The sequence below is a fragment of the Balaenoptera acutorostrata genome, chromosome 16 (assembly GCF_949987535.1).
Source record: "Balaenoptera acutorostrata chromosome 16, mBalAcu1.1, whole genome shotgun sequence".
Classification (NCBI taxonomy): Eukaryota; Metazoa; Chordata; class Mammalia; order Artiodactyla; family Balaenopteridae; genus Balaenoptera; species Balaenoptera acutorostrata.
Window position 1 is genome coordinate 77274075 of NC_080079.1, and position 21654 is coordinate 77295728.

Below are 21654 nucleotides of genomic sequence, written 5' to 3' on the forward strand. Positions count from 1 at the left end.
AACCACCATATAAATAATTAATTCAGGCAAGAATCATCAATGGATGCTAAAACTTATGATGGCAAAAATATGATAAAAGATGGGATATTTTCATAGCCTCAAAAAATTTTCCCACTTTACCATGAAGAAGTATGGCAAACACCACCATAACCACATGATCAAGATGACATCATGTGCCTCCTGATATGGCATTGAGAAGGACACATCACTTCTATGGTGCACCTGCCCAAAGTGCATGACCTTAATCTAATAATTAGGAAAGACCAGGAAAACCCCAAATAAGGGGGATTCTACAAAATAACTGGTGTATTTTAAGGAGGGGAGGGAGGAAAAAAGGAAGGAAGGGCGGGAGGGAGTTCATTAAAGTCAAGACAACAAAAGACAAAGAAATACTGAGGGACTCTTCCAGGTTAAAAGAAGACTAAAGAGACGTGACATCCAAATGCAAGGCATGATTCTGGATCAGAAAGTTTGTTGCTGCTGCTGCTACTCTGAAAGCACCTTATTAAGTCAACTGGCGATGTGTGCTTAAGGTCTACAGAGTAGACTTTGGTATTGCAGAAATGTTAATTTCCCGATTTTCCTAATTATGCTGTGGTTAATAATCTTGTTTTTAAAGAAACACACACTGGAGTATTTAGGGGTAAAAGATCATCATGTTGGTTACATACCTAAATGGTTCAAAAAATAATAATATTAATATATACATATAGAGGGAATAATAAAAGAAACTTGATAAACATTAACATTTGGGGAATCTGGATAAAAAGTATATGGGAATCGTTTGTACTATTCTTGCAACTTTTCTGTACGTCTGAAATAATTTCAAACTAAAAACTGAAAACATTTTATTCTTAAAGGAAAACATAAATAATTTTTTTTAAAATTTTCTGTTTAGAAACAATATTGGTTCAGATGTTTTTTTCCTGTTTTTAAAGGCAAAAAACTAGACTTACTGGTTAGGTAAGAAAAGCAAAAAGTAAAATGGAAATAACTAATTACTGTTGAAGAGGAATATAATTAATTATGCTAGATGTCAAAAAACAAAGTCTAAAATGTAGCATTCCCTTACTAGTAAGTACAGTCCTTTTCCCCCACCCAATGTAACAAGACCAAGGGAAGGTCTAACTCCAAGCCTTGAATTTCCCAAGTTTTTGCACTCTAATTCCCACTCTAAATTTGAAACTTAAGGTCCAGTAGCATTTTCTTTGCCCATGAAACAAGATGCAGATTCAATAAAGCATGAAATAAGAGCCAACTGCAGATCCAGTCCTAGAACAAGCCTCCACTTTAGAATCAGACGACATCTCCACATCCAGTCACCAACACCACTGGATAAAAGACTGTCTTCAAACCCATTTTGGTGGCAAGTACAGAATAAATCTTCTGTAATCTGGTTAAAAAGAAGAGAGCTGAGACCATATGAATTGGATGACAAGTCCAAATGCTTTGACATTAGCCTAAAATGCACAGTTCGTGCTTATCTAAAAGTCTAAGAGAAAGCATTTCTTTTCTCAATTTTTAAAAAATTGATTTTACCTCTGGACAAGGCTCTACATGACAGTCTTTTATTGAACAATGGCCATCTTCTGCCCAGAAAGGACACGGTCGCTTCAGGTTGACCTTGAGAGAAAGAATGAATGAGCGTTAGTCAGTGTGTGTCACAGTCCTGCGGTGCTAAGTATCACTCCGCTGGGCTCCAGGGACCCAGTGGTGAAGGAAAAGCATCCTATCCTGAGGCATCTATATAGCTCAGAAGTTAAAATGACTGAAGTTTTCCAGACATCCCAGGTATAATACTTATTTTTAAAAATAAATGACTGCTATTAGTCCTCTGACACTTCAAAAAGGAATAAAGTCCAAGCACACTGCTCATCTGCAGAGCCTGGAAAGCATTTCGGGACACTCTAATGTCTCCCAGCTCTTACCATCACCTCACTGACTGAGTTCTCCCAGGCACCCACTCACTTAACAGATGTGCCCTGAGCACCCACTATGCATCAGGCACTGTGTAGGCTCTAGGGGAAAAAGAGGCAGAAAAAGCGCTTTTCCCCTGCAACTTACAGTTTCCTGGAGGGAACAGGAATTATATATTTGCATGCTGATTTAATTACAAATTGTGGCAAGTGCTACAAACGAAAATCCAGAGTTCTGTGATGGAAAATAACAGGGCTGGTGGATGCAGGTCTCTGAGGAGGTAGTGTTTTAGCTGGCGGAAGCGTGTGTGTGGAAAGGTGACAAGGCGCTGACTTAGTTTAGCTGACTTTTAGTGGGGAAGGCGGAGAGTGACAGGGAATGAGGGTAGAGATAGACAAGATCATGCAGGACATTTCACCATGCTACAAACTCTGGATTTTCATATTCTAAACCTAACAGGAAGACGGTAATTCAATAGGACATCCACATGCATTGCCCAAGCCAAAAATCAAAGTTTTATTCTTGTTTCCTCCTTTTCATCCCCTGCAAACAATTCATTACTTGCTTCTCACCACCTCTTCTGTTGCCACCTGCCCCTGCCCCAATTACTGCGAGTCTCCCTACTCCTACCACCATCTATTCTCTACACAGTAGCCATAATCATCTCTTTGAAACACAACTCAGAGCATACCAATCCCTGCTCAAAACCATCCCGTGGCTTCCTCTCACCTTTAGAGTAAATCCACAGGCACTCCATCACCTGGTCTCCTGCCCACCTGTCTGACCTATCTCCTCCCAAAGTCCTCCAGGCACAATGGCCTTGCTGGGGACACAACAAGCTCCTCCCTGTCTCAGGGCCTTTACGGTGGCTGTTCTCTGTGCCTGTGCTGGTGGCTCCTCCAGGTCTTTTATGGCTCGATGCCCTCACCTCCTCCAGGGTTCTCTCAAATATCACCTCAGCAGAGAGACCTTTCTGACCAGACTCTCTCAAGTAGTGCTCGATACGCACCCCACACGCTGTTTTACATGCTTTTATAGCACTTATCACTACTTGAATATTATTTATTGTCTGCACCCCTGACTGTAAGGATGGGGATTTTGCCTGATTCATTATTTTATCCCAGTGCCCAGCACACATAATAGACACCTCAGTAAATACATGCTAGGTGAAGTAAATAATAACCACATTACAAGGAACAGGCAAAAACAGGTATAGACTGGCAACATGAGGAGAGAGTGGTCAACTGTGCCTACAGGGTCTCAGGAAGGCCTCCTTGGTAACACGTAAAACGGGTATGACTAGAAGTTTCCTAGAGGAAGAGATTTCTAGGCACAGGGATCCGGATGTCTGAAGGCAAAGAAGCTTAAGATCGCCTGGCACGCTTGGGAATTGCAGGTTCCCCTGAGCGCCTGGCTTGTAAATCCACCTCCTCCCTGGCATCTCCACAGGACACACACAGGCACCTCAAACTCATTATCACCTCCCAAACTGTGCTCTACCCTCCAGTAATTCTTGCCATCTCAGTAAACAGCAACTCCATTATTCTAGTTCTTCAGGCCAAAATCATGGCATCATCCTTGACTCTTCTCTTTCTCACCCCACATACGATACCTCTGAAAATCAGCTCAGTTCAAAATCCAATTCAATGGCTGAGAACGCCTTCCGTGGGCTGGTTCCCTAGTTTCCTGCCCCTTCTGTTGTTCCTCAAATACATGAGGCACACCATGGTCTCGGGGCCTTTGCTCTTGCTGTTCCCTCTGCCTAGAATGTTCTTTCTCCAGATATCCACATGGCTTGCTTTCTCATTCCCTTTAGGTCTTCCTCAAATGCCACCTTCTCGGTTTGCTGAAGTTGCTAAACTTTAGGCTACTTTGTTATGTAGCAATAGCTAACTAATACACAGTGTTAAGGAGTGGGTTGTGATAGACGCTGCAACACACTACTCAGGTCCCCCTTCAGGAAGGAAAGGCTCTTACCCCAGCCCTGGAAACACTGCAGGCATTCAACGTCAGCTGAAGAGAGCCACTTTGTCCAAGGTGGCACCCACCCCTTCCTACAATGCCCTTCATTCAATCACTGGTGTGAGGATATAAAGGCCTAGACATCCCCCTGAAGTAGGGACAGCTCTGGGGGGTTATCCCATCTTAAGAACTACCCCCCAAAGGGTCACCTGAGGTTTCTCTGAGGCTGCATCACAGCTTTACTTCTCCCTTTGCCCAGTCCTGATGTCCTCCCTTCCTTTTCCTTCCCTATGCTGTTGGTTCCTAATTAAGAGTTGTCCCTAATTAACCTCTTGGACACTAATCACTGTCTCAGAGTCAGCTTCCCAGGGAACTTAACCTGTGACAACTTGTCCGGCTCCAGAAAAAAACTACTTGTATTTTTATTGGGATCACATTAAATTTATATATTAACTTGGGGGAGAATTAACATCTTTATGCTACGAAAGACATCTGTCCATTTGTTCGAGCCTAGTTTTATGTCTTTCAGGAGTGTTTTGAAGCGTTCTTCCTTTAGATTTTGCACATTTCTTGATACATTTATTCCTATATATTTTATCTTTTTTTGCTAATGTAAATGGGGATTTCTTCTCCATTATATCTTCTAACTTGTTATTGTTTGTATTTATGCAGATATTGATTTTTCAATATTAAATTTATAAACTGCTATCTTAATGCATTTATTATTATTTGTGTTCATTTAATAATTTAGAGTTTTCTAGGTCTACTTTGTCATTTATAAATGGAGATAGCTTTATTTATTCTTTTAAAATTTTTATGCCTCTAGTTGTTTTTCCTTGTTTGACTATACTGGCCAATATGGTCCAACAGTAAAGGAGATAGTAGGTATCCCCTCCTCATGGTTCCTGACCTAAGGGAGAATTGCTCTAGTGTTTCCCCAGAAGTAAGGTGCTGGCAGTGCTGATGTTAGGGTTGAAATTATCATGTTAAGGAAGTATCCCTCATTCTTACTTTGTCAATGTTTTAAAAAAATCAGGAATGTGTACTGAATCTTGTTGAAGACCTAAAAGCCTCATCTTTACATTCTTGGAATGAAATCCACTTGGTCATGATATATACATTTTATTTTTGGTAACATGCTCAAAACTCAGGCATCATCTTTGAGTTCACTTTTACCCTCACACCTTACATTCAATTCATCAGAAGAGCTTGCTGTGTTACCTTTCATATATGGCACTAATTCGATCATTTTTCACCTTTTCCAACTCTACTAGCCTATTCCAAATCCATATCATCTTTCAGCTGGACTACTGCAATAGCCTCGGAAGTGCTTTCTCTGTTTCCTGACTCACACCCATACAGTCTCTTTTGTACAAATTCCTCCAAAAGCTTCTTATCACACTTTGGATCCAACAGCCTTACTGTGGTTAAAAAAAAAACACAAAAACTACAGGGCCTTATTAAGTCATTGTTTAATTCTCAAATTTTGATTTAAATGCTTAGATGAAAGCATAGGGTTTTTTTTGTTTGTTTGTTTTTGGCCACCCCAAGTGGCTTGCGGGATCTTAGCTCCCCGACCAGGGGAAACCCAGCCCTTGGCAGGGAGAGCGTGGAGTCCCAACCACTGGACCACCAGGGAATTCCCTTTTTTTTTTTTTTTTTTTAATCTGGCCCCTACCTACCTCTCCAACTCTCCCTCTCATTCACCTTCCTCCAGCTATACTGGTCTTCAAACACTCTGCGCCTTCATACCTGCAGTTCAACTCCCCTTCCCTGGAATGTTCTTTCTCTAGATCTTGTCATGGTTGACTCTTTCACATTAGGTAGGTCTTTGCTCACCTGGCACAGCAAGAATGCCTTCCTTTCCTGACCACCTTCTTTAAAATAGTGCTACCTACCTTCCCCATTCCCATTATCCTCTATCTCCAACTTTATTTTTCCCCATGTAATTTCCTATGATTATAAAGTAAATGCTATTTTATTGTTTACTTGTTTGTCTGTCTCCCTAATCATATAAAAAGTTTCATAAGGTGAGAGGCTTTGTTTTATTCACTATTGTATCCACAGCACCTAGAATACACTCTGTTACAAAGTAATTATTCGATAAATACTTGGCAAATAAAGAAATGTAACGGATAGAAGAGAGAAAATATAAATACAAGCTACAGCAGCCAAGTGACCAGTTGACAAAGGTAGACTGTTACTTCTACCTGTATTTCCTTGCTTGCTGAATCATGTGTGTTTAAAATTAACCTCTTCTCTTAGCTTTCGTCTTCCACCACTAACGTACTCTACGTCAAATTTCCGTTTTTTGTTTTTTTTTTTTTAATTCATAGGTTGACAGAACTACAAGAAGAGTAGATAGCACCCACATATCCTAGACTTGAAGCTAACTGGATTAACTAGATCATTGCATCACCCTCCTTTGGGAAAGGGTATGAATATATTCCGGTTACATACACAGTAATTTCATTACGTTGGTTGGAACATTTTTTAAATTGCATGTATGACAATGAATTGTATATTGGCTAGCCAAGGACCACATTGTTATTTTTGCCTACTCAACTTTCATTTTTCCTCCTTCTGTAACATCCCCTAACTGCCCTTGGAGAAACAATATGCAAATGCAAACAGGACTATTAACCTAATTGTCCTTTGGTCAAGTGGTGGGGTTATATGATCCTGCCTAGACCAATTTAGACCCTCTCTCCCAGAAATCTGACTCTTGTGTAATATTAAAATATGGGAAAATGGTTAATTTGATCAAAATTTTGGCGGTAATCATGAAGAGAATGGCCATTAGTTCCTGCTACAATTTCTGTCTTTTCTGAAATATGCTTCTTCAGCTTATCTTTCAATTTTGTGAGCTGCTCCACACCTTTTCTTAATAAAACTTCTGTTTTGTTTGTAAGCCAACAAAAGTACCCTACCTTAGGATACCTAAACCATTGTTTATTCTTTGGAAAATGTGGATAATGTTGACCTAACAGGCTTTCAGTGTAAAGATTCAATGAGATATTCATTCATTTATTCAAATATTTGAGTGCCTACTATTGACCAGACCTATGGGGATACAGAAACAGAAGATATAATCCCAAAAGGGAGGAGTGAAAGAGTGAGGGCCATGACATAAGAGTGGACATGTGATCCGGACGTTCTGTGAAGGGATGGTCTTTGATAGAACGAACACTTCCTTCACTGTATTAGACTGAACCATATGAAACTGGCAACATTCAACCATTCTGACCTCTAAAAGCAACAATTTCAAATGGTTAAGCCTAGCAGTAGAAAGGAAGCAAGAGAAAGCAGTTACAAATGCAGACAGACTTATAGACATAGGAGTGGGAATTTGAAGAAGATATTCGAACCTGTGTTGTTTGTATGTAAAATGTCTAGAATGTTAGACAATAGTTTGCTTAGGTATAGATTTCTTTTTGAAATAAGTTTATGGAAACTGTATTCCTAAAGGATTTTGTATAGAGGAGAAACATTCACTTTTTTGTATATTCTTGGTGCTGATGGGAAAAGGGGATGGGTTCCCAAATCTTTAGGTCTTGACTTTGTTATCTTTCTGCACAACTTACACTATTTGGGAAGTTTTATTTTTTAACCTTCAAAAATATTTAAAGGACTGGGGACTTCCCTGGTGGCGCAGTGGTTAAGAATCCACCTGCCAATGCAGGGGACGTGGATTTGATCCCTGGTCTGGGAAGATCCCACATGCCGAGGAGCAACTAAGCCCATGCACCACAACTACTGAACCTGTGCTCTAGAGCCCGTGAGCCACAACTACTGAGCCCGAGTACCGCAACTAGTGAAGCCCGTGTGCCTAGAGCCCGTGCTCTGCAGAGAGAAGCCACTACAATAAGAAGCCTGTGCACCACAACGAAGAGTAGCCCCTGCTTGCAGCAACTAGAGAAAGCCCGCGCACAGCAACGAAGACCCAACGCGGCCAAAAATAAATACATAAATAAATGTATAAAAAAAAATTTAAAGGACTAAGATAACCATACAGTAACAGGATAAAAAAGGAAATCATGCTTACTTTTTAAAATAAACTAAAAATGAAAATCAAAGAGATTATAAACCCAACCAAATACTGAGAGCAAGAACACAACAGCAGCTTTTAAACCATTGTTCTTTTGAATTTGTGTTATTGCTACTGCCTTTAAACTACCGTTGGTTATTTTGAAATGGTCTAGAGTGGACTATTGTTAGACTTCAGAACCAATGCTGCAGTCTTACTACGGATGGTGTTCTGCTTCTATCCTCAGGCTGCTTTGCCACCTGTCACAGTGAGCTACCCAACAAATGCTGCTGTGGAACCGTGTACCACTCACAACGACAGCACACGACAATGCCATCAGCACAACTCGGAGCCTGGGTAGGTGTGTCTAGATGACAGAACCTAAGTTACAAGGGAGGCTGATAAAATAAGTACTGGGCATTTTCAACCTCTATAGAGGAAGGAGTCTCTGCCTCAAAACCCAAATTGAACAATGAGAAATTCCCCAAACACAGGAAGGGAGTTCAGATTCTTAGGGTTCAAAAAGACTAACAGGTTTTCACTGCAATACTTAATACATTCCAATGATAAAGGGTACACACAGAGTGCTGAGAAGAATAGAAATGGGGCTTCCCTGGTGGCGCAGTGGTTAGGAATCCACCTGCCAGTGCAGGGGGCACGAGTTCGTGCCCCGGTCTGGGAAGATCCCACATGCCGCGGAGCAGCTGGGCCCGTGAGCCACAACTACTGAGCCTGCGCGTCTGGAGCCTGTGCTCCGCAACAAGAGAGGCCGCGACAGTGAGAGGCCCGCGCACCGCGATGAAGAGTGGCCCCTGCTCACCGCAACTGGAGAAAGCCCTCGCACAGAAACGAAGATCCAACACAGCCAAAAATAAATAAATTAATTAATTTAAAAAAAAAAAAAGAATAGAAATGGGTTTCCAAAAGAGTCACAAGAGTCGCACCTGTAGAGAGCTATGTAAAAATCTTTAGTACCAATGGAATCTGAAATTATAACCATACCTTGTAATAACGGAAATAGTCTCGTTCTTGCAGCTTTTTTATTTTGGGGAAGATTTTGAAGGTGTTGAAGTTATCGATGCTATCAACATCACACAAGCAGTCATCCAGGACACCGGTGACCTAGGGGGAAACATGTATATAATTGAAGAGATGTAAACTACTGATGTTTCAATCTTAACAAATCTGTACTATTACATAAAAAGACAAATTATGCATTCAACTTAGCTAGTATTTGCTGATTAAGATATATAACATTTAAAGCAGTCACTTTTTTACAATGGTCAATTAAACAAAAAGCAATACAAGGATCAGATATACCCATTCTGAAGAACTAAACATTCTTGTTCAGCGGTCAAAAAGAAAGCTATTGAATGCTTTCTCCCTTGACTAAACATATATAAAATCCAAATAGTCATTGGAATGCTAAGGCAACTTCTTCCAAGATTAACCTAGAAATCACAGGCTGTAATAATATTGCTGTAGTAACTCTGTCTTTCTTTTAGACTGCCATTTATGGAACACTTACGTGACAGGCATGATGCTAAGACCACTACATATGTTAACTCATTTATTCTTTAAATACCCTAAGAAATGGTATCATTATCCTCATTTTACATGTAAGGAAATTAAGGCTTAGCAAGGTTAAAATAATTTTTCCAAAGTAGACATGAGACTTAAGTCGCAAGTCTATTGCACTTTAAAATCTATACTTTTATCCACTACTCAAAGTATACATTAATCGAAGAAGAGAAATTGCTATTTACAAAGTGAGTTCAGAGTCTAAAAATTCCATAAAACATTCTTCAGCTAAATTTAAAACTGGGACTCATTAACATGCACAACTTGGATGAATCTTTATGGAATTAAGCTGAGCGAAAAAGCGCCAATCCCAAAAGGTTACATACCATATGATTTCATTCATATAACATTTTAAAAATAACTTTATTTTATTTTATTTTATTTATTTTATTTTTGGCTGCATTGTGTCTTCGTTGCCACGCACGGGTTTCCTCTAGTTGCGGTGAGTGGGGGCTACTCTTCGTTGCGGTGCGCAGGCTTCTCATTGCGGTGGCTTCTCTTGTCACGGAGCATGGGCTCTAGGCATGCGGGCTCAGTAGTTGTGGCTCGCGGGCTCTAGAGTGCAGGCTCAGTAGTTGTGGCGCACGGGCTTAATTGCTCCGTGGCATGTGGATCTTCCCAGACCAGGGCTCGAATCGATGTCCCCTGCACTGGCAGGAAGATTCTTAACCACTGAGCCATCAGGGAAGCCTGATACAACATTTTTGAAATGACAAAAGTTTAGAAATGGAGAACAGCTCACTGGTTGCCAGCGCTTAGGGACTGGAGTAGGGGATGGGAGCTTGATGGGGGGAGTAGGGTAGGAAGGAGGTAGGTGTGGTTATAAAAGGGCAACAGAAAGGATCCTTGCAGTGATGAAATTTTTCAGTATCTTGACTGGTGGTGGACACACAAACCTATACATGTGAAAAAAGAGTACAGAACTAATCCATAGGTACACAAATGAAACAAGTAAAACAGATACACATGACTGTATCAATGTCAATGTCCTATTTATAATATTACACTATATGTTTACAAAATGTTACCGTTGGAAAAAACTAGATAAAGGGTAAATGACATTTTTACGTATTATTTCTCACAACTGCATGGAACCTACAATTACCGCAATTAAAATTAAAATTTAAAAACAAAAATGGGACTCAGCCTGTTAAAGGTTATTCATGTGATCCACAGGAGGAATATATGCAAAGAATGATCAAAAAATGGAAACTTCCCAGTTGTTTCTGTCTCACGCTTTTTCTCTAGGAGTATAAATGTGTCGGCAAACTCCTTACAACATAAAGAGTTAGAGCTATATTATCTTGAGATAAAGAAAAGAAATCATTATCAATAATTGTGGCTCTGAAGTTCTATTATGCTTTGCTATCCCACTTACTAAGATTCTGTCACTAACTCCACCAAATTTCATTCCATTGCTCTGAGCTTACTGCTTACAAAACTTCAAATTCTAGGCCCCTAAATAATAAAAGGGGGGAAAAGAGGAAACAAAATACACACCAAAAATCTTTCTAGGCTTTAAAAATATTTTACCCACTGACTGCTCATTCTTACAAATTCTTCTTAAATTGTTAACTTTTAGTTAGTAAACCACAGTATTTTTAAATATGTTAATTGTGTAGGGGTTGGAGGAAGGCATACAAAATTACCGTGAACTTATTTCCAACTCTTAAAGGCTACTACTAAGACAAACACTGTATATAACCAAATTTTTAAAAATAGAAATTAGAAAAGAAGAAATAAAAGGCACCCAAGTTGGAGAGGAAGAAGTAAAACTTCCACTATTTGCAGATGATATGATATAATACACAGAAAATCCTAAAGAATTTTAGACTAAACACTGTTAGAACTAATAAACAAGTTCCAGGATACAAAATCAATACACAAAAATCATGTGTAGTGCTTCCATACACTAATAACAAACTATCAGAAAGAGAAATTAAGAAACAATTCATTCACCATTGCAACAAAAAGAATAAAATAACACCTAGGAAAAAATTTAACCAAGAGGTGAAAGTCCTAGAAACTATAATATATTGATGAAAAATATTAAAGACGACACAATAAATGGAAGGCTATTCCATACTCATGGATTAGAAGAATATTGTTAAAATGTCCATAGTACTCTAAGCAGTATAAAGGTTCAATACAATCCCTATCAAAATTCCAGCAGCATTTTTCACAGAAATAGAACCAACAGTCCTAAAAATTTGTGTGGAGTCATAAAAGACCCAGAACAGCCAAAGCAATCTTGAGAAAAAACAAAGCTGGAGGCATCATATGCCCCAATTTCAAACTATATTACAAACCTAGAAAAACAAAAACACACAAATCAACAAAACAGAATAAAAGCCCAGAAAGAAACCCATAAATATATGGTCAATTAATTTATGACAACAGAGCCAATAATACACAATGGGGAAAGGATAGTCTCTTCAATATGTTGGGAAAACCAGACATACAGCCACATGCGCAAGAATGAAAAGTGGGCCATTATCTTACAGCATACACAAAAATTAACTCAAGTGGATCAAAGACTTGAACATAAGATCTGACACCATAAAACTCCTAGAAGAAAACACAAGTGTTAAGCTCCTTGACATCAGTCTTAGTGATGATTTTTTGGATTTGACACCAAAAGCAAAGGCAACAAAAGTAAAAACAAACTAGTGGGACTACATCAAACGAAAAAGCTTCTGCACAGCAAAGCAAAACCACTAACAAAATGAAAAGACAACCTATGGAATGGAAGAAAATATTTGCAAATCATATGCAGTAAGGGGTTAATATCCAAAATATATAAAGAACTCACACAACTCAACAGCAAAAAATAATCTGATTAAAATATGAGCAGAGAATCTGAATAGACCTTTTTCCAAAGAAGACATATGGATGGCCAACAGGTACACGAAAAGGTACTCAATATCACCAATCATCAGGGAAATGAAAATCAAAACCACCATGAGATATCACGTCACACCTGTCAGCATGGCTATTATTAAAAAAGACAAGAAGTAACAAGTGTTGGCGAGGATGTGGAGAAAAGAAAGCCCTTGGGCACTGTTGGTGGGAATGTAAATTGGTGCAGCCACTGTGGAGAACAGTATGGAGGGCCCAGAAAAAAATTAAAAATAGAACTACCACATGATCCAGCAATTTCACTTCTTGGTATTTAACTGAAGAAAACAAATATACTAACCTGAAAAGATATATGTAGCTCCACATTCACTGCAGCATTATTTACAATAACCAAGTACTGAAGCGACCCAAGTATTCATTGATGGATGAATAAAGAAAATGTGGTATATATATATACAATATATCCAGTCATGAAAAAGAATAAAATCTGGCCATTTGCAACATGGATGGAACTTGAGGACATAATGCATACTGAACTAAGTGAGAGAGAGAAAGATAAATACCATACAGTCTCACTTACATGTGCAGTCTAAACAAAACACAACAACAAAAAACAAAAAGAAATCTAAGTGCATGCATACAGAGAACAGATTAGTGCTGTCAGAGGTGCTGGGGTAGGAGGTTCAGTGAAATGTGGGAAGGGGGTTAAAAAGTATAAGCCTTCAGCTATAAAGTCATGGGGATGTAATGTACAGCATGGTGACTACAGTTAATAAGACTGTATTATATATCTGAAACTTCCTAAGAAAGTAAATCTTAAAAGTTTTCATCACAAGACAAAAATTTCTAATAATGTATGGTGATGGATGTTAACTAGACTTATTCTGGTGATCATTTCACAATATTTAGAGATACGAAATCATTATGTTGTACATCTAACATTGATACAATATTATATGTCAATCATATCTAAATAAAATGTATAAATAAATAGAAATGGAATACCACCAGTATCTTTGAAGTCCCTTTTTAATTATATCCATCTCCCTCCTCTTAGAGGTAAAAATTTTACTTTTGTTTATTTCTTTTCTTTATAATTTCATCACATATGAAGTATCCCTAAACAATGTACTTAGGTTATCCTTTCCTGTTTTTGAACTTTAACATGAACGTAATCTAATGTGTGAATTCTTCCGTGATGTGCTTCTTTTGCTAACATTTTACTTTGGCATTTATCCAAAATGATGAATTTTATAGTAGCTCATTTATTTTCACTGCTGTAAATGTTACATTATCTGAAAATATCACAATTTATTTGTTCTATTGTTGATCTATTATATACAGTAAGCAGAGATGGCCCCCCAAAGATGTCCATGCTCTAATTTCTGAAACCTGTGACTATGTTAAAAGGGACTCAGCAGATGTGATTAAGTTAAGGAATTTAAGATGGTGCGATTACACTGGATTATTCAGGTGGAACCAATACAAAGTTCTTTATAAGAGGGAGACAGGAATGTCAGAGTCAGAGGAAGACTGGAAGATTCTACACTGCTGGCTTTGAAGATGGAGGAAGAGGCCACACGCCAAGGAACACAGCAGCTTCTAGAAGCTTGGAAAAGGCAAGGAACAGTTCTCCCCTAGAGAAAGGGAGAAAGAATGCAGCCTTGTTCACACCTTTAACACACCTTTAAGACCAATTTTCAGACTTCTGGCCATAGAACCATAAGATAATAACTTTGTGTTATCTTAAGCCACCGAGTTTGTAGATTTGTTACAGCAGCAATAGGAAACTAATACAATCCATATTTAGGTTATTTCCAGAATCAGCTAAAGAACAATGTATACAAACATTTTTGTACATATCTCCTGATATATGTATGTGTGTAAGACTTCCTCCAGGTTATATGCTTAGGAGGAGAATTACTAGAAGTACATGTTCAGTTTTACTAGGGAATGACAGGCTTATTTCCAAAACAGTTGTACCAGTTTACAACCCTACCAACAGCAGATGGGAGTTACTGTTGAATCATACCCTCACCAATATTTTATATTAATCTGTGCTTTCATTTTTGCCAATCTAGTAAGCATGAAAGGGTCTCTGATTTTTTTTTGCACTAATGAGGTACAAAGTTCTAATGTTTTATAAAACATTTGTATTTCTTCTTGTGTAAAATGTCTGTTTGTATCTTTTGTCCATTTTTCTATTGGGTTGTCTTTTTTATATTGACATGCAGTAAAAATACTGCTTTTTCCCTATTCTATTTTAACCTTCTGGAACTCCAGTCATCATATTAGACCTTCTTACTCTATTATTCACGTCTCTTAAGCTCTCTTAAACATTTACCATCCTGTTATCTTTCTGGGCTTCATTATGAAAAACTTATTTGCACTTCTCTTCCATTCATTTATTCATTTATCCAACATATTTATTGAGAGCCTAACATAAGCCCTGCACTGTTCTAATTACTGGGAATGCAATATTAGAAGAAAGAGAATTCTCATAGAAGAGAAAAAAAAAGGAATGACCAAAGTATAGAGTCTGTCAGATAGTAATAAAGTGATACGGAGGAAAACCAGAGAATTGAGACAGGTGTTACAGAATCGGGGCTGCTAAATTTTTAAAGAGGGATAATTATAGAAGGTCCAACTGAAATTTCAGCAAAACTTAAAGAGGGGAAGGAGCAAACCATACTTTTTTTGGGGGGGTGAGGGGGGGCGGGAGAGGAAGAAGCATTCCAGGCATTGGGAATACTAAATACAAAGGCCCTGAGGCAGTAAGCTTGCCCAACGGCTCAGAGAAACAATAAGGAAGACTATGTAGTAGGTAAAAGGAGAATTAGAGGACCTTTATTAAGATTTTGGCTTTTCTGAGTCTGGTGTTTTCTCACACCAACCAATTCTCCACCTCTCCAACATTAACTGCGTGCCCAATTCAATTCTGATACCACACGGAATTAGAGCAGACCCCAAAGAGTAAGGGTGTAGACACACAGGACTGCCCCAACTTAAGATGCCAGCCCCAAGCCACCTGTACTGGCTGACTGGTTACAGAGAGGGGTTCCCACAACTTCCTTCTCAGGTTTGATAATTTGCTAGAATGGCCTAGAGAACTCAGGAAAAGACTTTACTTACTTTTACTGGTTTACCGCAAAGGGTACAACTCAGAAACAGCCAAACAGAAGAGATGCACAGGGCAAGAGAGAACAGCCAAACGGAAGAGATACTGATTGGGGTATGGGTGGAGGGGGCAACGTGCAGAAGTTCCGTGCCTCTGCGCTACCCTCCCAGCAAGCCTATGCGTTCATCAACCTGGGAGCTCATCGAATCTCACTGTTCTAAGAGTTTTTACAGAGCTCAATCTACAGCACCCCTCACCCGAACCTGGAGGTCAGTGGGTAGGGCCGAAAGTTCCAATCCTCTAAGCACTTGGCCTTTCTGCACCAGGCTCATCCTGAAGCTCTCTAGGGGTTCCCACCTAAGTCACCTCATTAGCATAAACTCAGCTACGACTGAAAGGGGCACCCCTATTTCTCAGGAAATTCCAAGGCTTTTAGGAGCTTCGTGCCAGGAATAGGGGACAAAGAGCAAACATGTTTCTGTATCACACCACACTGAGTGAGGCAGGAAGCCACCGGAAGAGTTTCAAGCAGAGGCTAAAAGGAACACGGAGTACAAGGCGAGGATGAAGGGTTTCTCTTTTGTATTGTACGGTCAGGGAAGGTGACAATTTAGGTAAGTGGACATGGCAGACAAGGTGACACTGTAGCAGAAACCTAAGAAAGTGAGTGAGTGAACCACATGAATACATGAGAAGAGTGCTAGCTAGGCAGAGGAAACTGCTAGTCCAAGAGTCTCAATGCAAGAACACATTTGCCGTGTTTGAGGAACAGCAGGGACGTCAGCTTGGCGGCAGCGTAGGTTTAAGGGGGAGCAGACTGTGGGAAGAACAGATTGAGAGGGAAAAGAAATCAGGAATTTGGTTCCTGATACATCAAGTTTGTGATACCTATTAATTTTCCAAGTGGAGAGGCTGAAAAGGTACTTGGATGTATGGATCTAGAGCCGAGAATCCTAGTCTGGAGATTCTGAGAGTCAGTTATATAGATGGTATTTAAAACCAAGAGACTAAATGAGATGACAAAGGTGGACAGACGAAAGAGTACAAGATTTGAACCCTGAGGTTCAACCGATTAGCGGTCAGGGACAGAGGAGGGACAAGCAAAGGATTCTAAGAAAGACTGGCCTGCAGAAAGACAGGAAAGGGGCTTCCCTGGTGGTGCAGTGGTTGAGAATCTGCCTGCTAATGCAGGGGACACGGGTTCGAGCCCTGGTCTGGGAAGATCCCACATGCCACGGAGCAGCTGGGCCCGTGAGCCACAATTGCTGAGCCTGCGCGTCTGGAGCCTGTGCCCCGCGACGGGAGGGGCCGCGATAGAGAAAGGCCCGCGCACCGCGATGAAGAGCGGTCCCCGCACCGCGATGAAGAGTGGCCCCCGCTTGCCGCAACTGGAGAAAGCCCTCGCACGAACCGAAGACCCAACACAGCCAAAAATAAATAAATAAATAAATAAATAAATAAATAAATAAATAAATAAGAAAATCCTTTAAAAAAAAAAAAGAAAGACAGGAAAGAAATCAGAAAAGTATACTATCCTGGAAACCAAAAAAAGAAAAATAAAAAACCAAAAAACGTATTTCAAGGACAGTGAGTGGTGAGCTGTGAAAAAAATCTGCCGATAGTTTTTAAATCTTAGCTTTCCCAAAACTACTGGCTCTAGCAGCAAAGAAGACATTAGTGACCTTGACAAGAGCAGTTTTGGAGAAGTGGTAGAGCCAAAAGTCAGGCTGGAATGGGCTGAATGATCGGAATAGGAAAGATAAAGATAACTCTTTTGAGGAGTTTTTCTGTAGAGGGGAATTTTTCTATAGAAAAATTGAGCAGAGTCAGAAGAGATGGGTGGGTCAAGAGAGAAATTTAAAATAGTAGAATTAACAGCATGTTTTACGATTACAGTAACTGTCCATTAGAGAAGGAAAAATCAATGATCCAGGGGAGAAAGGGAAGATTTGCTCGAGCCATGTCCTTGAATTGGAAAGAAGGAATGGGACTAAAATAAAAGTAGAGGGATTGACCTTTGATAAGAGCACAAAGGGTTCATCCATGGTAATCTACAGGAAGTCAAAATATGTGTGTCAGAGACTAGTAGGTGGACAGATGTGGATTCTTCTGATTACTCCAAGTTCGTTAGTGAAGTATGAAGCTAAAAGTGAGGGTGGAAAAGGAGGTGTTGGAGGGTAAAGTAGAAAGAAAAGGACATAAAATGGTTGTCTGATGCAATAATCATTGTTTTCTGCTGGGTATAATCAGCTATTTAATCCATCCATTGATTTCTTAATTTCATTTCTAGAACTTCTACTTCATTATGTTTTAATCTTTTGGGTAATTCTTTAAAATTTCTTGTTCCTTTTCATACTTTCAAGTCTTTTTATTTAAACACATTAAACACAGTGATTTTAAATTATGTCTGATATTTTCAAAATCTAAGGTCATTACAGGTCTATTTCTATAATCTATATTTCTAATATCTCATTCATGGTGCCTTTGTGTGTTTTGTGATTTCTGACTATTAGCTTATTCTTCCTGACACTTTATCTTCAAGAATTCTTTAGGGCCTGGGTTGAAAATAAATCCATCCAGAGGGAATGGATATTTGCTTTTACCAGTAAACTGGGAGCGTACCAACCTGAGGCTGCTACAAATTAAATTTCCCACTTAAAGCTTTTCCCAGCACAGGTGGCATGAATTTGCCCTGTAGAAGGGCTGGCTCATGGTTACAAATTTTCAAGGCAGTTTTTTTTTTCCCTTCCCCTAGCAAGGTTCTTCACTTTCCCCTTACTTGTGGTGGGTTTCACTTCTCATTTACCCTTGTTATTGAAGATGCAGCTCTGTGGAGCCCAAGCTTTATGGTGGGGCCTCCTTTTATTTCCCTCTCTTTGGGCAGACACAGGCTTTATTTGTTCACTCCACTCCATGTAGTTGTTAAAGCAGAAGCTCAAGGTGTTCAGAGTTTGGGGGAGGTCCTCAAGGTAATGGGACCGAAGCAGCACTGTTTGAGTCTCAAGGTTCTGGCTTTCCACCTTGGGGGGCGGGGCGGCTTTATGTATTCCTTGATTTCCTGCCACCTCAGAAATGCATTTTAAAAAATTTAAAAATATATCTGACTGAAGTTATTTCTTTACAGGAAGATTAACTTGTTATATCACTTGTATGCACTACGTTTTTAGTTCCTATGTTTTGCCGTACTACAAAGCATATTTGCATTTCATTTATAAAACATGGAGTATGTGATGTACAAATGCCTATCATTTCATGTGCTTAAAAATAATTTTATGCTTTTAATGTAAGGAGATAACATTCAATATATTCGTCTCCTTAACTAACTTCTTGTGAATAGAAGTACTTTTCAAAAAAATCTAAATTCTTCCCTTTATTCTTCACCGTTTTCTTCCAATTTAGTGTATGAAAGAGAAGAGAAAGAACTGGCTTGGTTCCATCTTTTTATCTTCCTGGGTCTCCCCCTGCTCTATTTCTATACCGCAAAGAAGCAAGCTCACTGAGATGCACTGTATAAACCAGAAAGAAGCCTAGTGGGGCTCCAGTCTAATCTTGTTCACTTACTTAACAAGTGTGATATTTATCATGTAAGCTCTCTGAACGTCAGCTACCTCAATCGGCCCACAGATACGTCAAATAAAATGAGATAATGTATTTTTAAACATGTTACAGATTAAAGTACTATCTAAAATATGATCTAACACTATATTAGAAAGTACCACTGGAAACAAAAACCATATATATTCATTTTTGAGGACTGCTTGGTACAATGCTACCTTGAATATGCACAAATCTTTAACTATTGAACTATATATATTCACTTGGACATAATGAAATTTAAATTACATATATTCACTTGGATATAATAAAATTTAAAGTACACATGGAATTATAAAGCATTAATACACATAATTAGTGATAGGAACCTAAAACGAAGCTTCTACATTGGTGATAAAGTATACAATTAATATATGCTATATAAACAGAAAATGAGAAAAATCAAAAATTTAAAAAATAGCTAAATGTAAATTCTACTCAAAAAGAAACGGCCCACTAATAACTAGAAAATAATTTTGCCAAAGACAATTCGGAAAATATACTTTTCCTAAGTCTGGTAGATATGCCCAGATTGCCACTATCTATTTCAGTGTTTCCAAATGGGGTTAAAAGATAGTTACAAGGGTAACTGCATTAGTTACTTGCAAGGCTGGTTTAAAATGCTGATTCCTGGTTCACATCCAGATCCCTTAAGTCAGAACATCTGGTAACGGACCCAGAGAATCTGCATTTTTAATATCCCCCCCTCCCCACCCAAACCAAAAGTCTGCCCCTTTTATTTTTATCAAATCATTCATTTAAAAAATATTCAGGGACTTCCCTGGCGGTCCAGTGGTTAAGACCTCACCTTCCAGTGCAGGGGGTGCGGGTTCAATCCCTGGTCGGGGAGCTAAGATCCCACATGCCTCGCAGCCAAAAAACCAAAACATAAAACAGAAGCACCATTGTAAGAAATTCAATAAAGACTTAAAAAATGGTCCACATCCAAAAAAAAAAAAAAATCTTAAAAAAAAACTTCAAACAGGGACAGAAACTGAATATTCGGGCATTCCGGGATTCAGAACACCATAACGCTGTGAAAAACAGTGTCTGAATAAAAAGTGAGAAAAACATGTTTACACGGTTACCCTCAGTTATCTTCAATTTTACTTAACAATCAGCATTAATTGCTTCAATCGACGTCTCCCCTCATTATCGGGCCACCTGAGACACCTTTTTGTGTTTTTTTTTTTGCTTTTAGTAGTTTTGCCACTTTGGAGCAGGTGCAGGCAAGAGAGCACCTGGCAGCAGTCTATTCAAATTCTCCTGTATGAAAAAGAAGCAAACACCTTTCTTAAGGCAAAAGGCTCTGGGAAGCTAACCCTCTGATTTCCAGCACACTGAGAACCCTTCCGTAAGATACGCCTCACAAAGACGACCCCCAACCCCTAATTTACCAGCCAGCACCTCACTGCTGATGGAGCCACAAGGTCAGACACAGACCCCCGGTCTCGGACTTGGGCTCACCTGGCGATGCCACTTAGGAGACAGAGTACAAGCTGGGTAAAAATACGGCGGTCCTGAGCGAGGGAAGATGCGAGGGGCTCTCTAGTCCGAAAGTCGAGGAAGTTAAGTCTCGTCCCCCTCGCGATCCACACGGCTGTTGCAGGGCCGCGGGGTCTGTCACCTCCTCTCCGTCTGCCCGCCGTCCCCCTGAGCTCGCCGCGGGGAGGGCTTCCCCATTTCTCCGCGTGCTCTCTTCCCATAACAGCCGCGGAGGTTTTCATTCCCGTCCCATCTCCCGCCACACTCTCAGCCGCTTAAACATCAGAAAGATAGAAACGAAAACACCTCCGGGGACCGTCACCATCTTCCTCTTTCTCCTGCCATGACCCCAGGAGTGTCGCCATCCCCGCACGCCGCGAGCGGCTCGCAGGCGTTTCCTGGGCTCAACGATCACGGTTTCAACCCCCCTCCCCGTCCCCCCCAGTCTTTTCCGCTCGCCAGAAACCACGCCGGGCTCCGGCCCCGGCCCTCCCGCGCCTCAGCCGCGGCCCGGTCGCCGCCGCTGCCGCCGCCGGCTTTTGGCCGGGGGTCCCCGCGCCGCCATCACTCGGGCTCACCTGGACCTCGACGACACTCGGGAGGAAGCTCAGGGTGACCAGCAGCTGCACCGCGGCCGCCGCCCCCTGCCCTGCGCCGGCCCGCCGGACCCCCAGGCTCATGCTGACCTCTCCCCTCGCAGCTGCCGGCCGGGCCCCTCGGGGCCGGAGAACGGCGGGCGGCCCGGGCGACGACCCAAGCGGACGACTCCCGGCGGCCAAGAGACTCCAGGGTCAGAGGTCTGCACGCCCGTCCGGAGGCTGGGGACGCTCTGCCTGGCGCCCAGCAGCTGTGAGCGAGGCTGGCGAGCCGAGTGCCCCCGACTTCATCCCCCAGGCGGCCCCGCCCCCGGCCTCCCCTGCGCCCGGCCACGCCCCCTCCGACCGCGAGGCCTTGTGGGAGTTGTGGTCCCACGCGGCCGGGAGGGCGCCTCAGGCCGGAAGGCGGGGCCGGCGGCAGGGGAACCCGGGAACTACAGCTGCGGAGACCGCTCCGCCTCCCCGGGGCCTCGGGCTCCAAGGCGGCCAATGACGGGGGACCACGCGGGCCTCCA

At 40.8% G+C, this 21654-nt stretch overlaps 1 protein-coding gene across 3 annotated transcripts in view; it reads right to left on the reverse strand.

The window, feature by feature from the left end:
• Nucleotides 1–21453, reverse strand: part of ERO1B (endoplasmic reticulum oxidoreductase 1 beta) — a 68149-nt gene extending 46696 nt beyond the window's left edge. For 2 of the 3 annotated variants that reach the window (XM_057531131.1, XM_057531129.1), the window contains exons 1-3: nucleotides 21122–21453; nucleotides 8909–9028; nucleotides 1540–1623 (exon numbers count right to left, since the gene is read on the reverse strand). In XM_057531131.1, coding sequence (XP_057387114.1) covers nucleotides 1540–1623; nucleotides 8909–9028; nucleotides 21122–21223 — 306 coding nt within the window. In that variant the 5' untranslated portion in view covers nucleotides 21224–21453. The remainder of the gene's footprint in view (nucleotides 1–1539; nucleotides 1624–8908; nucleotides 9029–21121) is intronic. The other variant, XM_057531130.1, reaches the window with a different exon arrangement.
• Nucleotides 21454–21654: the final 201 nt, after the last annotated feature.